Source organism: Schistocerca americana, chromosome 8 (genome assembly GCF_021461395.2).
Source record: "Schistocerca americana isolate TAMUIC-IGC-003095 chromosome 8, iqSchAmer2.1, whole genome shotgun sequence".
Taxonomy (NCBI): domain Eukaryota; kingdom Metazoa; phylum Arthropoda; class Insecta; order Orthoptera; family Acrididae; genus Schistocerca; species Schistocerca americana.
Genome location: NC_060126.1, coordinates 524,914,123 through 524,929,104, shown reverse-complemented (window position 1 = coordinate 524,929,104; position 14,982 = coordinate 524,914,123). Strand labels below are relative to the sequence as shown.

At 42.0% G+C, this 14,982-nt stretch overlaps 1 protein-coding gene across 1 annotated transcript; it reads left to right on the top strand.

Annotated features, from left to right (window-relative positions):
* The first annotated feature begins 9,961 nt into the window (after positions 1-9,961).
* LOC124545966 (transcriptional regulatory protein AlgP-like) lies at positions 9,962-12,580 on the top strand. The gene is made up of 2 exons (XM_047124931.1): positions 9,962-10,075; positions 11,522-12,580. Exons 1-2 carry the CDS (start codon positions 9,962-9,964, stop codon positions 12,578-12,580), a joined length of 1,173 nt encoding a protein of 390 aa, XP_046980887.1.
* Positions 12,581-14,982: the final 2,402 nt, after the last annotated feature.

Genomic DNA, 14,982 nt, shown 5'->3' with positions numbered 1-14,982 from the left:
GTCTGTGTGTGTGTGTAAGGGCCTCAGACTCGCAATCAGCATACAGTTCATGCGATCATTAGTAATTAGCGATATGATAAGCAAGTCATGCTTCTCCATACACCTGGATTTCATTCAGTTCTGTTAGAACAGCAAGATATTCCAACACTGATTCTGCAGGTTTTTTTCCTACTGAAAGCGTTGGTTAGTTGCAACAATTTTCATACAGGACGTTGCTAAAAATGAACTTTACTCCTGAAGTGTAAGCGGATGATGTTTCATTTACGAATTAGTTAATTATTTACTCTGGAATACCTGTAACCACGGATGTGTTATCTTAGAAAGTCCATTAGAGCAAAATACGGGTTCCGCGGAAAAAAGTCGATTGATGATACATTTAACCGGGCATACGAGTTACAGGACAAATTCAACCGCAAGTTTTCCATTGAGCTTCTCCTAACAGAAAAGGATGGGGGTATACACGTACATATTTGCGATAATGTCGCATACGCTGATGACATGTTGTCTGTGGCGTGATCCAACTCATGAAGACTTCTGGAAACCTAAGCTAGAGGCATTCTACACAGTCTGGGCGGGCGAGGTCTGGAAAAGAAGGTCACTGAGGCTACCGACATGACAGTCCGTATGTTATCGGAAGTAAAATTACAGAATGACCAGGTTATAAAACGGCAGAAAACACGTAACTAGACACCTACTGGTATAAATTGACGATCGACTACCGCTCAATCAACACATAAAACAGGGGGTTGATAAAACACGTTAAGTTTTCCAGTGTCTTCGATCAACACAGCCGTTTACACAGTTCCACTACAACCTACACTATGTGATCAAAAGTATCCGGACACCTGGCAGAAAATGACTTACAAGTTCGTTTCGCACTCCATCGGTAATACTGGAATTCAGTGCGGTGTTGGCCCAGCCTTAGCCTTGATGACAGCTTCCACTCTCGCAAGCATACGTTCAAACACGTGTTGGAAGGTTTCTCGAGGAATGACAGCCCATTCTGCACGGAGTGCTGCATTGAGGAGAGGTATCGATGTCGGACGGTGAGGCCTCGCACGAAGTCGGCGTTCCAAAACATCCCAAAGGTGTTCTCTAGTATTGAGGTCAGGACTCTGTGCATTCAAGTCCATTATAGGGATGTTAGTGCCATGTAACCACTCCGCCACAGGCCGTGAATTATGAGCAGGTGCTCGGTAGCGTTGAAAGATGCAATCACCATCCCCGAAGATTCTTTAACAGTGGGAAGCAAGAAGGTGCTTAAAACATTTGTGTAGCCCTGTGTTGTGATAGTACCACTCAAAACAACAAGGGGTGACAGCCCCCTCCATAAAAACACGACCGCACCATAACACCACCGCCTCCGAATGTTGCTGTTGCACTACACATGCTTGCAGATGACGTGCACCCGACATTCGCCATACCCACACCCTGCCATAGGATCGCCACACTATGTACCGTGATTCTTCACTCCAAATAACGTTTTTCCAATTTTTAGTTATCCATTGTTTACGCTCCTTTCACCAAGCGAGGCATCGTTTGGCGTTTACCGGAGTGATGTGTGGCTTATGAGCAGCCGCTCGACCATAAAATCCAAGATTTCTCACCTTCCGACAACCTGCCATAGTATTTACAGTGAATCCTGATTAAGTTAGGAATTCGTGTCTGATGGCCTGGATATATGTCTGACTATTACACATTACGCCCCTCTTCAACTGTCGGCGGCCTGTACACTTTTGTGCTGTAAGTGTCCCTTCACGTTTCCACTTCACCATTACTTCGGAAACAGTGGACCTAGGGACGTTTAGGAGTTTGGAAATCACGCGTTCAGACGTATGACTCAAGTGACACCCAATAACCTAACCACGTTCGAAGTCCGTAAAGCGCCCCATTCTGCTCTCTCACGATGTCTAATGACTACTGAGGTCGCTGAAGTGGAGTACGTGGGAGTAGGTGGCAGCATAATGCACCTCATACAAAAAACGTTTGTTTTTCAGGATGTCAGGATACTTTTGATCACATAGTGCTTGTTTTGTGGATCCGCAGAATATTTCGCGGGGTGCACATGGTCTATGTCTCTCTCTCTCTCATAACTAACACAACCTTGTTACATGACGCCAAAGAACTGTTGTGCTGAGACTGACAGGGGATTTAAGCACAACGTCAGTGGAGGCACTATGCGTGGTGCTCGGAACATACCCGAGTGACTTAACAATCTGTCAGCGAGCTTAGATACACTGCCTGCAGAGAGGAAAAGTAGACAAAATAATGGAAGTTATGGATCATGATTCAAGGGACAAGGAGCAGCTGGAGCAGTGACAAGTGAATGCGTAGCGGCGGAGTGGGTAACCAGTGATTTTACTCTTTTTTCCACAACATCCGAGTAGAGCTGAAAATTCACCATGCACGCCGCCGTCCAGCAATGGTGCATTTCTTTTGTAGGATATGGCCAGTACCTAATGGACTTTCATGGAAGGTACACCTGGGTCAGCAAACAGAGTGCCCCTGTGGCTAACAATGAACGCCTAAACATAACCTTCTGCTCTGCGCACAACATATGACAACCCGACAAATAAATACCACTACGAATCCATAAGACACAGACAAATGGCAACCTGTGAACCCACCTATTGACACTACATCGCATACACTGTATGCCGAATTTATAGAAACAAGATCGTACAGACGAACCAGACGGGCAGTTAACCAAGATAAGCTTGAATCATAGGAAATATCATATACCCTGCGCTGCTCCACATTTATTTCAGCATATTAAGGGAGTATGTGATTAAGATAAACACAGGCACCAACGTGAAGGAATATCTGTCACTTATTTTCACTCTTTGTGCTTCTCGACAATGTTATAAAGACGGTTCATAGATGTTCATCAGAATTCTTGAGGGTAATTAATCACCGGCCGTTGTGACCGAGCGGTTCTAGGCGCTTCAGTCTGGAACCGCACGACCACTACGGTCGCCGGTTCGTATCCTGCCTAGGGCATGGATGTGTGTAATGTCCTTAGGTTAGTTAGGTGTAAGTAGTTCTACGTTCTAGGGGACTGATGACCACAGATGTTAAGTCCCATAGTGCTCAGAGCCATTTGAACCATTTTTGGTAATTAATCAGTTGTTTGCATTCATGTGTAGTGACGAGTTGCTGATATCATTTTACGCACAGTATTGCCACTACTGATCCAGCAGTTTTGTTAAGTGTCTGCTGATGTGCTACTATTATCCCTGCCCTGGTCTCGGAGACAGTACACGCTCACTGAGCGTCAGAAGTGTAGCTCTCGCTGCCCAAATTACACCTTCAGCCGAACTGATACTTTTTCACTGTCACCTGCACGCGGCGGAACATCAAACACTTATGTCTCGATGGTGGTATGACACAGCATATCAGGAACAGAGGTAAGTGGATATTAATAAATGATTATGTTTCACGGTCAATGCATGAAGGACACAGATCATAGACAACACTATACATGATTTAGGATAACGTGGTATTTAGAATAGTACAATAGCATTAACAGATTTGTGGTCATTAATCGCAATAAATATGTAAAACCTTCATTAATTGTATTTAGTATAGTAAACGTAATTATTATAACGATCTCGCAATCATTATACCTCCTCTGACCTGTAAAATCTGTATTCCAGCACTCCTGACTTAACCATCACAGGTAAAAATTAACAAACACATACGGCATTGCGTACACAATGTCAATTTATATCGAGGAAACAGTTGCAGTAATACTAACAGCTTAGATAATAATTTACATTCGAAAACACGTGACACTGAACAAGTACACAGATCTTCCCGTATTGTAAATAGTATCTATAGTATGTAACTAAGTAGCTTTAGAAGAAATAGTTCGAACCAAAACTGCAAGACTCGAAGGCATCCCGAAGTCGCAGGCTCGGTTAGAGACATAATCGGTCGCCTCTTTCTCTTTCTCCGTAGTTGTTCTTTCCTATGACCTATATTTTTTTAACCTCCTTACGCATCTTAATAATTGATGTGAGATTCCCATCCTAGATTAATTTTATGTTTATTTATTTTATTATATCCAAACCAAAATTATAAACAACATTTTTATGTGAAATTGTAATCAAAAGAAGTAATTCCCAAAGAAATTGAGAAACTGGGAGATATAAAGTGGTCTGCCTCTTCGTGGCTTTGGGCGGGCTACATCGAGGGGAGCCGGCAGCTACCACAACTTCCTGCTGCTCACGATGACCAGGAGATGAATAACATCTAGGCTTCGTATGTTATTTCGGGGTGCACTCAGCCTCGTGATGCCAATTGAGGAGCTACTCTACCGAATACTAGCGGCTCCGGTCATAGAAAATCGTCATAACGACCGGGAGAGCGGTGTGCTGACCGCGTGTCCCTCCCATCCGCATCCTCAATTGAAGATGACATGGCGGTCGGATGGTCCCGATGGGTCACTTGTGGCCTGAAGAAGGAGTGCTTTCTCGTATGTTTTAACGAATGAGTTGTAATAAAAGAAGAACGAGCTACATAACCGTAGGCAGCTGGTCACCCATCTGGCGTAACGGAAAAAAAACGTTAAAATTACCAGCTATCCGAACTGGAAAAAGTACTGTTGTTTAACCAGCGGTCCCGCATGTGAAGAGGAGGGGAGGTAGAAAGATATCGTAGTATGTCTCGGGTGTTCTGATGAGCAACTTCTGTCTCAGTACAGAGTACTGAAATTATCTACTTGAGATCGTTGCTGTATGTGTGAAATATAGTAATGTAGTGGGCGACAGAGGATAGAGAAGATGCACGCTAAAAAGAAAGAGCTTGGCTTTTACTTCTTCTTAAAGATACTACTAACAGCAAATATGATTTCAGGCTATTACTTAAATAGCAATCGAGTTAAAATTTCCTAGTGACGCATGAAAAGTCAAAATTGTTTTCACCGCGGAAGAAAAGTAATTTCCTGGTGATACAATGTCAGTGCAGAGCTATGATAGCAGAGAAAATGATGTGCACTTCCCATTTTTTACCACAACACTTATGCATAATACTACTATTTAAGAATGTGGTCGCAGTGGTCCATTCCGTTAGTCTCTTGATTCCCAGCACATATACCTTCCATGACCTTAAGTGATGACAATGAAAAGCATGGTCATTGAGTTCATGTTAAGAGTAGGTACGTAGCTACATTTACAGATTTTCAGGAATGGTTTCCTAAAAGCTTAAATAAATCATCCAGTACCCCTTGTTTTGCGTACCTGAATACTGTGATGCGATCTACTTTCTTTTTTCTCTGCTCGCTGATAGTTGCATTTTCAATCTTAGGTGCTGTGTTCTTTAATTTATCTTCGGAATTAAAATTCCGTTTTTTTAACGCTGTAGAAGCTATTATGCACACAGACCGAGGGCTGTAACAGAATATTTTTTCGACTCCAATGCTCTCTATTTATTACACGAATCTATATAGAAACTTGGGATGAAATTTAACTTCCACTTTGAAGCTAAAAGGGTACATTGCTGACTACTATAAGTTGCCTGTTCCTGTACTTGCAGCAGGAATTCTCCTTCGACAACCTAACTCGTACATTCGCTCATCCATTACCCAACAAGCGAGAAATCTGGATAGAGATAACAGGCAACAAACAGCGTATTACATTCTCCCTTTCAGCCGCCACTATACATTTACGACGGTGCAACGTGGTTTTCTCCAAGAATGCGATATCGCATATTCTATAACTAAAGCGATCCTACGATTTGTGCCATCATTTCGAGACTCTTCTTGTCTGTGAGAGGACCGCCCTGTACGCATCCCAAAGGCGTAGAGCGTATTATCAGAGTATTAAGTATAATTCAAATTTATTCCTTTCTTATTTTAAATGTAATCGGTAGCAGTTTAGTCTGCGTAACAATCAGAAATTAACTGTTCCTCGTTCCGTATGGCGTGATTTGCGACGATATTTGAGTTTCACGCAATACAGCATTCAATTGCAAACAAGACATTCTGATGGCACTAACCAACGTTTACAGATTTGTAAATTCGGTCTGTGCGTTGATATGGAAGATAACAATGTCCTTTCAGGTTTAGTATTCAGTGATGAGGGTAAATTTCATTCAACAAGAGAAGTGTAGCGACACAACGTAAGAATATGGGTACACAGAAACATAGAAAAGCCTTATAGAGGCTCTCCGAAACTTTATGTGCTTTGTGCCGTTATTCGATAACACGATTACGGACCGTTCTTTTTTCAGAGAATAATATTACAGTAATTTTGTTACCAAATAACATCATGTAAATTGTGAGAGCATCTCTCAGTAGTGAGCTGCCTCAAAGACTGACCGCCTTATTGGGGGACGGGCATCTAATTGCATCACTAGAGTCGAAGATCATCTCATCTCACGGTATATGATCCTAATTTTTTTCCCTTTTTATGCGTAATGTTTAGTGTATGAAGACAGCCAGTGAAGTACTCTCTGATACGAGAAGGGAAAATATAGAAAACAGGCACAGTATTATATAGACCTACTTCAAGATATTTATTTAACATTACGTAACATTGTCTCACGCAACATTTGCTCATTATTGTCTCCCCTGAGGAAACATTCATCAAAAGGTGTAAGCCCGTTTGTATCTATAAATTTGTAAATGTGAGCCGGTGGGTGGCAGTACCTTTCACATCGGAAACTCGTGAAACTGCTGGCGCCATCATTGTGAAATAGCAATTTCCTCCTCTGAGTTTATCTAGTCTTCTCGTAGACACTTCCTATGTTATGTCTGAACATAAGCATTTGCACCAACATTCGAATTAATCTTACCGAATATTTCGCAACCCACATATATAAATTTCAGTTCAAAGAACATAGTACTACCAACAGGAAAGAGTGAATTGCAGTTACTGTCCTAATATCAGTAGAGTGAACCGCTTTAATTCCTCTTGCTTCCCGAACACACGGCGTCGATCACACTCGGATAAGAATTAAATCAGTTTTCGTACTTGAGTAACCACAGCGACACAATAAGCTGGGCTCACAGGCAAACTGGCCGTAGGGTTCCCCTGTGACAACGTACGTCTGTAGTAACAAGTCGCCAACATTTCGTATAACACTGACTTGTATGCAATTAGATAAAAATACAGTATAAGACATCTAAACTGCTCCTCTGTCGTTGACTCCATCTATTAAAATCCTACTCTATTAAGGAATCTTTCAATAGCATAAGGCAATACATTACTACAAAAATTGACAAACATATTTTCAATGGTCATGAGTGGGACTACTTAAAGTCTCGTAGAAGTTGTTCAGTAGTTCAGTAGGTGAAAGATTGAATTTTTTCACGCACTATTCGCGAGTGGAACAGAGTTGGAGGGATCAGATAGTGGTACCGAAGTACCCTCCGCCACACACCATTAGGTGGCTTGCAGAGTATGATGTAGATGTAGAGGTATATTCGGAAATCGCATTGGCATATTTCGTATTTGAAGCAATAATTTTTCCCTCCTTTAGATATTTCACTCCTTAATTTACACTTAATTTCAAATGAGACACAATTATGAAAATGCTGTAATATATGGAAACCGAAACATTGTGTAGCAACTGTAGGACGCAGTCAGTTAACAGCGCATGTATCGTCATCTGGGTTGCCTGTCAACAATGCAGTGTCGCTTGAAGCGATCTGTGCCGTTGCCCAGGAACATTGCGAGTTCGAATAGTTCTCGTGCGCTCTACCATTGTCTCGAGGTGTTCTGAAAAAAGCGTAACTTAACAGTTAACTTAAAGAAAAAAGTTGTAAAAGCTTCGTATTACCATCTGAGAAGAAGCCTAAACGTCCATTTTTACAGCCGGACACCAGTTCTTCGGAACAGGTATGTAATAAGTGATCCTTTCTGTCCTTGTCCGCCGTTAGACAGGCATCAATTTTGCACACACAGGATCGAATTACATTAAGTAGTCCAAAATGACACATAAAGCTGCTACAACTGCTAAGGAAATAGTACAAGATACACACAATAATACAAGACACACACGATATGCTTTCAGACAAAACAGTTGCTCATAGAGGTAGGCCTATACATCATACTCGTTTGAAAAACATAGATCGTAGTTAGGATTCATTGTTTTCATAGCCGACTAGCGAAATTTGTATTAATTTTGAAATAATTTTCTATGAAAATATTCGACCATATTGGCTGTTCTCACCCTAACCCAATTTAGATGTTCCATTTATTAAATTATTGAGCGACTTGTTTCTGTATATGAATAGTTATTCTTAATATGTGTGTGAGCGTAATCCATATCTTCCACGGCACTCCTGGTTTTAAATGATCGTGAAATTCATATATGTTTTTGAGTCGGTTTTACCGGCAATATTCGGTACAAACAATCTACGATAAATTAAGGTTTTCCTGTTAAATACACGTTTGTTCGTGTGCTTCCCTTTTTAAGGTTTAATCCTAAAAGAAATGCAGTTGCTGACATTCAGTGAATCCTCCGGTACTTATACGGTTCCATGTCAACGTTTTCGCAGACCAGATTAGCTCAGACGTGTATGATTTTTAATATATTTAAGAGCACTTAACAATCTGATTCTCCTGCAGAATTAATCAAGGATTATCAAGCTATATCAAAATTCCATACATTTTTCCTGAACTGAAGTCTATCCACTAACTGTTTTTTCTTTCGAAACAAATGCGCGAGGTAAATAAGTAGTAGGCGGTGGCTCGAGCTACCTTCTTTAATATAATCCCAGTTGAAGTTCACATAATACTGTTTCACGCTACGTAACAGAATAATTATCCATCGACCCATGTAACTGTGTAATTGGACTGTGTAACATTACGAGTCAAGACAGCTGTAACGGAACTTGAATAGCGTAAAGTTATCGTTAAAAACGCACGCCGCGCGATTTGTTACGATTTGGTCGGTCAAAATAGTAGTAACATGCTTTTGAATACAATTAAAATATAACGGCGATACCTGTTTAGCGTTATTGGAAATAATATGTAATAAATTAATGAGTAAGGTAGCCGATCCTATAAGAAGAGGTAAAATTGGGCATATTAAGATGTTTTGCTTTGTATCGACTCAGCCGATGATACGGCGTCTTTTTTTTCCGTTTACTCTTAGAAGAAGAAGAAAAAAAAGAAAACAAGTAACGAAGTGCTAATTGTGCGTTGTGAAAAATATAGGGGCGAATTTTAAATAGCTACAGTGTATAATCAGATTAACAAATGGACATTCAGTTACGCGAAATAGCCGACAGTGAAGTGTGGCCATTAAATTGAGTACACCTACAGGGCGGTCAATTCCAGGATAAGTCTACTCGCGTCTCACGAGGCACGCGGTATTGAGACCGTTTTTTTTTATTATATCACGTAGAGCGGGCTTCAATTTATAAAAAGGAGAAAAGCTGTATCATTATCATTGACTGTTGGAGTTAAGCAACCAAAACTGTTCATCAAAGGGTTTCGGTGAATGAGGGGTGAATGCGAAATGAAACTGTGAACGAAGTTATGGTAAATAAAGCAGAAGAGACAAGACAGTTTTGTCGTATCTGTTATTATTCCATAAACCGTAACATTTATTCTCGTTGTACGAAGCCTTTATAGACGATCGTTATGACAATTTGCTTTGAAGGGATCTCGTTACGAGTTAAGTTTTGGGGACCTGCTCAACAGGGGATAGTTCGTAGATCTTAACTACTGCAGCTATTCTGGAATCAGGTGCTACCGTGACCGTTGTGTGTTGTCTATGGCTTAAGGTCATCATATCATATGCTCTAAGATCGACGCGCCTTTCCTCTTGGTATAACGGCGTCTCACGGTAACCACGACAACGGCGACGGCGAAGGAAGATACGGTAGAACTGGTACGTTAGAACCGTTACTACTTTGCTTTATTGTCTACTCCAAGTGTGATGCGTTGAAAGAGCACCGCATTCATACACAATGTCAGACAATATTTAGTGTGTTTCTTTCCTGCAGAAGATGTTTCGCTGGTTTCGCCGGTGGCTGCCCTGCTGTACCACTGGGGAGGGGAGAGAGGCAGACGAGCCGCCGGAGGAGGAGACCGCCCCTGGCCACCCACTGGACAGCATGGAGGTGAGGGGCGCCGTGGCGCCTGCCTTCTGAGAGGCATCGACGGAGCACACTACTTGATTTAAAAGCGCTATTTTCATCATCTATCACTATTGGGTATTTTGTGAAACCTTGGCAATCTTTCTTAGCTAGTGACTGGGATAAAAAGTGGTGTTCTGAATTACTGCTTCCTTTAGACTACGATCTGAGCGTTACCTACTTTACTGTTATTTGTAAGAGTCAAGAAATGTCACTTTCTTCAGTTGCGGGATTCGCTGTTCTCATGTTAGGTGGTTAGTCGTTATACATCGATGGGAATCAATAGTGGCACTCGCATAAGGTGTCAAATGTATTTCTATATTTATCAATCGAATAAGGAACTAATGACCTAGAGCAACAGTGGGAAATTATGAGGAAAACATAAGTGTGACATGTTATATAGTGGCTTTATTCTAATTAGCGTAAACATTATGCCCATTGTGTATCTCAACACTGAAACCTCCCTCGTGGGATTGGGAATACGTGGTGCGCTAATGAAGGTATGGAGACGGAGCAGAAATAAATGAAGAATCATTATAGCCACGATACAGGTCGATAATGCGGAAATACACCGACTCCAGCGTCTCTGAAAACGGGTAGTATGCTGTGTCAGGTGCTTAGGGACAATCATTGGTAAATGGTTAACTTGTTTGGATGTCGTGGGCTATGAAAGGAGGTTGAATGGCGATGAGACCTGCAGTAGGCGATAAGACCTTCGATGTCCTCTCCTCATCGCGCTACGTAACGGTCGGAATCATATGCGGACTGTAGAGCAGGATTGGAGGCTACCTGTGGCAGATATGACGACAGAGCAGATTGCTGGTACAGGCACAAAGGCCTAATCCCCTATATCCATAACCTCTTGTGTATTGTATTCTTGAGGAGGCCCAACACCATATTAAATATTCGGTCATACTATTTTGGATCGTCAGTATAAGCTTGTAGGACACAGACCACCATGAAACCCTGCGAGGTGGATATGCGCATCCTCGCGTATCTTCTCGTCAGTGCAGAAGTGAACTTACAGGCATGGTCCATATCGAGCGATTGGGAGACATCACAACGTCATGTTGTCAATGAGACTGTATCATTGCGTGGAACGTTGAGCAGTGATAGTCTTTTGCTAATGTATAGATTACTATTCAGAATAACATGCTCTTAAAGATCCAACCCGGACAAAGGAAATGCACGAGAATAATTTAGACACCAATATAATCTCACATTATTTATAATATCACTATATTGACAGATAAATAATTCGTACTTTCATTCGATTTAAATATGTACAGAATATGTGTACCAAAAGAACTGGCAATATTTAATGTTACTTTAATGATCTAAATTACTGTGAATAGATCTTCTCTCAATTTGTATCACATGGAACACATTTATCAACATCTTAACATCATCCATTATATCTTTTTCTCACAGGAGCCAGCATTAGCTACAACAGCGGCGTCACCAGCCACGTCGCCCACCGCAACACTGCAGGTATCGCCAGCCACGTTGCCGGACACAGGAGGAGAGCCAGCAGAAGCCACAAGAGAAGAGGCGTCTCCACCCGCGTCACCATCCACAGTACCACTTGAACGACCAGCTGCTCCACAAGTGGTTGCACCAGCCGCGTCACCAGCCACAACAGGAGTGGCCAAGGAGGTCACAACACAACTGGAGTCTCCAGCCGTATTGCCATCCACAACACAACTTGAACCAGCAGCTGCAACACACGTGGCATCTCCCGCCACGTCCCCATCTACAACACATGTCTCATCAGGCATGACACAAGTGACGTCGGCACCTACAATTGGAGTGGCGTTGCCACCCACAACAAGAGCAATTCTTCGAGCCTCATCGCCAGGCAAAACAGAAGTTATTTCATCAGCAGCCTATCTAACCACAAAACGTGTAGCCTCATTACCTTTAGAGCAGTTGGTGTCCAAAGCATCGCCATCAGCCTCCACACAAATAGCATCCGCCATCCCCATTGCCTGCTACAGCATGCATCCTGTCACCAGCCCTGTTGCCAGATACAACACCCATCAAGTAACCAGTCCTGTTGCCAGATACAACACCCATCAAGGCACCAGTCCTGTTGCCAGATACAGCACACGCAGTATCACCAGTCCCGCTGCCGGATTCAGCACACGCTGTGTCACCAGTCCTGCTGCCCGATTCAGCACTCACTGTGCCACCAGTCCTGCTGCCCGATTCAGCACACACTGTGCCACCAGTCCTGCTGCCCGATTCAGCACACACTGTGCCACCAGTCCTGCTGCCCGATTCAGCACACGCTGTGTCACAAGTCCTGCTGCCCGATTCAGCACACACTGTGCCACCAGTCCTGCTGCCCGATTCAGCACACACTGTGCCACCAGTCCTGCTGCCGGATTCAGCACACGCTCTGCCACCAGTCCTGCTGCCAGACACAACACGCGTTCTGTCACCAGTCCTGCTGCCAGCTACAATATGATTCGTGTCTCAAGATTCTGAATTTCATTGAAATATATCATTTGTTCTTATTACACTTTTGATTAAATAAAAACGAAATTTTATGTGTTATATACTGTGTCTATTTCTAACTATGCTGATGTATGCATGTAGAGACCCGACACTTACATGTGTATGGATACATTTTAATGTAATTTGTAATACATAAGCTTGTAGAACCCTAGTACTTCAAACTTCATCCCAAGTAGTTTTCCATTTGCCAATTCTACTGCAGTGTTAGTTGACAAGAAAAGAAAACGTTGTTGTTTAGAAGGGAAAGGAACGAATGGAGTATTACGACTAATGTACAAACTGATAAAAATGTCTTTTCTGGCTATGATTGTGCTGAGATGTTGGAAAGTGGAGCACAGGATTACAGTGTCACAGATCGATCACGTTTTGAATGAAATTTAAACTGAAACAATGTTGCTGTGTGCCTAGATTAGATACTTGGTAGCAGCTAGTTTTGCTTTGGAGTTATTCGTAAGTATATCAACAGACTCATTCCTCCCACGCACAGTTTTGTTGAGCAAGATTCTGTGGGTGTCACCTGCAGAATTTGACCAGTGCTGCATACTTGCGTCAAAACAACCAAAAATTCCATAGTTGGACAGGAACTTTATTCTGTGGACCCCCACCACACTTAATAGAATACACTAGGAAGAACTGATATGAGAAAGTTCGATTAATGCTGTTTAGAACGGGTGGCATCAGACAGAGTTTAAAGATCTGATAATACATTTTCTGTGCTCATATGGTCTTGCTGATATCGCAGTTAGATCTAAACAATTGTACATGTGAATCCACAAATTCTTCTTCCTGCACGTTAAAATTCTAAATAATACATATCTTAAAAAGTACCAGCCACTGAAAGTACACATTACTGGGCGTACTCGCTACAATTTCGTATATACAACAGACAGTAAATGCTGTACCCACCTACAAACTTCCAGTGGCCGGTCCCTCGTTGCCTGTTCCTGATATGCTGCGCATACTGCTTGATGAGAAATAAAGGGGACTGTAACTCTTAAGTTACCACCAGTTTGTCGTACTCCAACAGTATATTGATAACATTTTTTTACTCCTTTACTGGTACATGTAATGTTGTCTATCACGCTATTGCTTTCGTGTACAAAACTACTGTCCCATTATAACGAACATGGTTTCCACTTGACGCCTTCCTTATTCCCAAAATTAATGTTTAAAGAGCTATTTAACATATATACTTGCGAATTTAAGTATCGAGTAAGGCAAGTCGAACATATTGCACAAAAAAATAGAAACTCCTCTACAGTGGCTCCTTTCGTAGTGGTACACAGTAGAGTGTCTGCACATCGGAAGTGCAATGTACGCCCCATCCCCGAAAATCATGTTAGTTAAAAACTGAAGAGAGTAAGTCAAGCTGTGAGTTAAAACTCAGGCATGCGCTTAAATTAACCGTTAGCAGAAGTGATCAGCTGTCATATGAAACAACCGCCGTGGCCTTGGTGTAGGCAAAATGAATGCTGAACATATACCATTGCTCCAGCCCCCGCACTGAACCGGTACTTCACATTACGTACAACCACAACTCAACCACAAACGAAACAGACACTCATTGACTACTACTTACGAGTAAACGACTGACACCACCGACAAATTCTATCTGAAGTACCGTCAATAAAGGCATCAGATCAGCAGAGTTTACTGAAGCACGGGATACAAGACGTCAGCTTTGACCAACGACGTCCTAGGTAAACCATAGCTATTAATGTCTTTACTTCCCAACCATAGATAATAAATCGGTTGTCTGCTGCGGATAAGCGCCATCATTGTACATTTAAAAAATTGAAAGATTGTCTTTTAAAAGAGCTAGATATTCGCAAAATTTCTTTCGTTTGCATTCATTTCAGTAATTGGTATTTTGCAATTCATTCGGTACTTAATTTCATTCCTAGTGTGTTTGAGATAATTTGGACGAATTGTTTTTTGTTTTATGAGAATTTTTTCTTTTTCGTTTTAGTTTGTAGGTATGAATTTATCTATTCCAATGAACCTGAATGATTTAATGGAGGCTATGGTAGAAATGATGGCCATGACTCGATTTTTACAAATGTATGTTCCTGTTGCCGGTTAAGTTCGATGTCGTGAGTGCGACGAACATATGCACCTGACAAGTATGTCCGCGCGACGTACTCACGACTTATTCGTATGGCGCTGCAGCAAAGATCGGTTGTGACTGTCCGATAGACGAGGAACATGGATCGAGAAAACTAAGCTCGCGTTGAGCGATATTGTTGGTCTATGAGGTATTCAGTGTGGCTATGCGTGCATGAATGTCGTGTGAGTGAGCGTACAGTTGTAGACTGGTACTCTTTTTGTAGGGAAGTTTGTAAGGAATATTTAAAGTACAGGGGGCCGCTGGG

Coding starts and splice junctions, on each gene's coding strand:
- LOC124545966 (XM_047124931.1), top strand. CDS start 9,962: ATGTTTCGCTGGTTTCGCCGGTGGCTGCCCTGCTGTACCACTGGGGAG. Junction 10,076..11,521: donor ACCCACTGGACAGCATGGAG/GTGAGGGGCGCC, acceptor TTTTTCTCACAG/GAGCCAGCATTAGCTACAAC.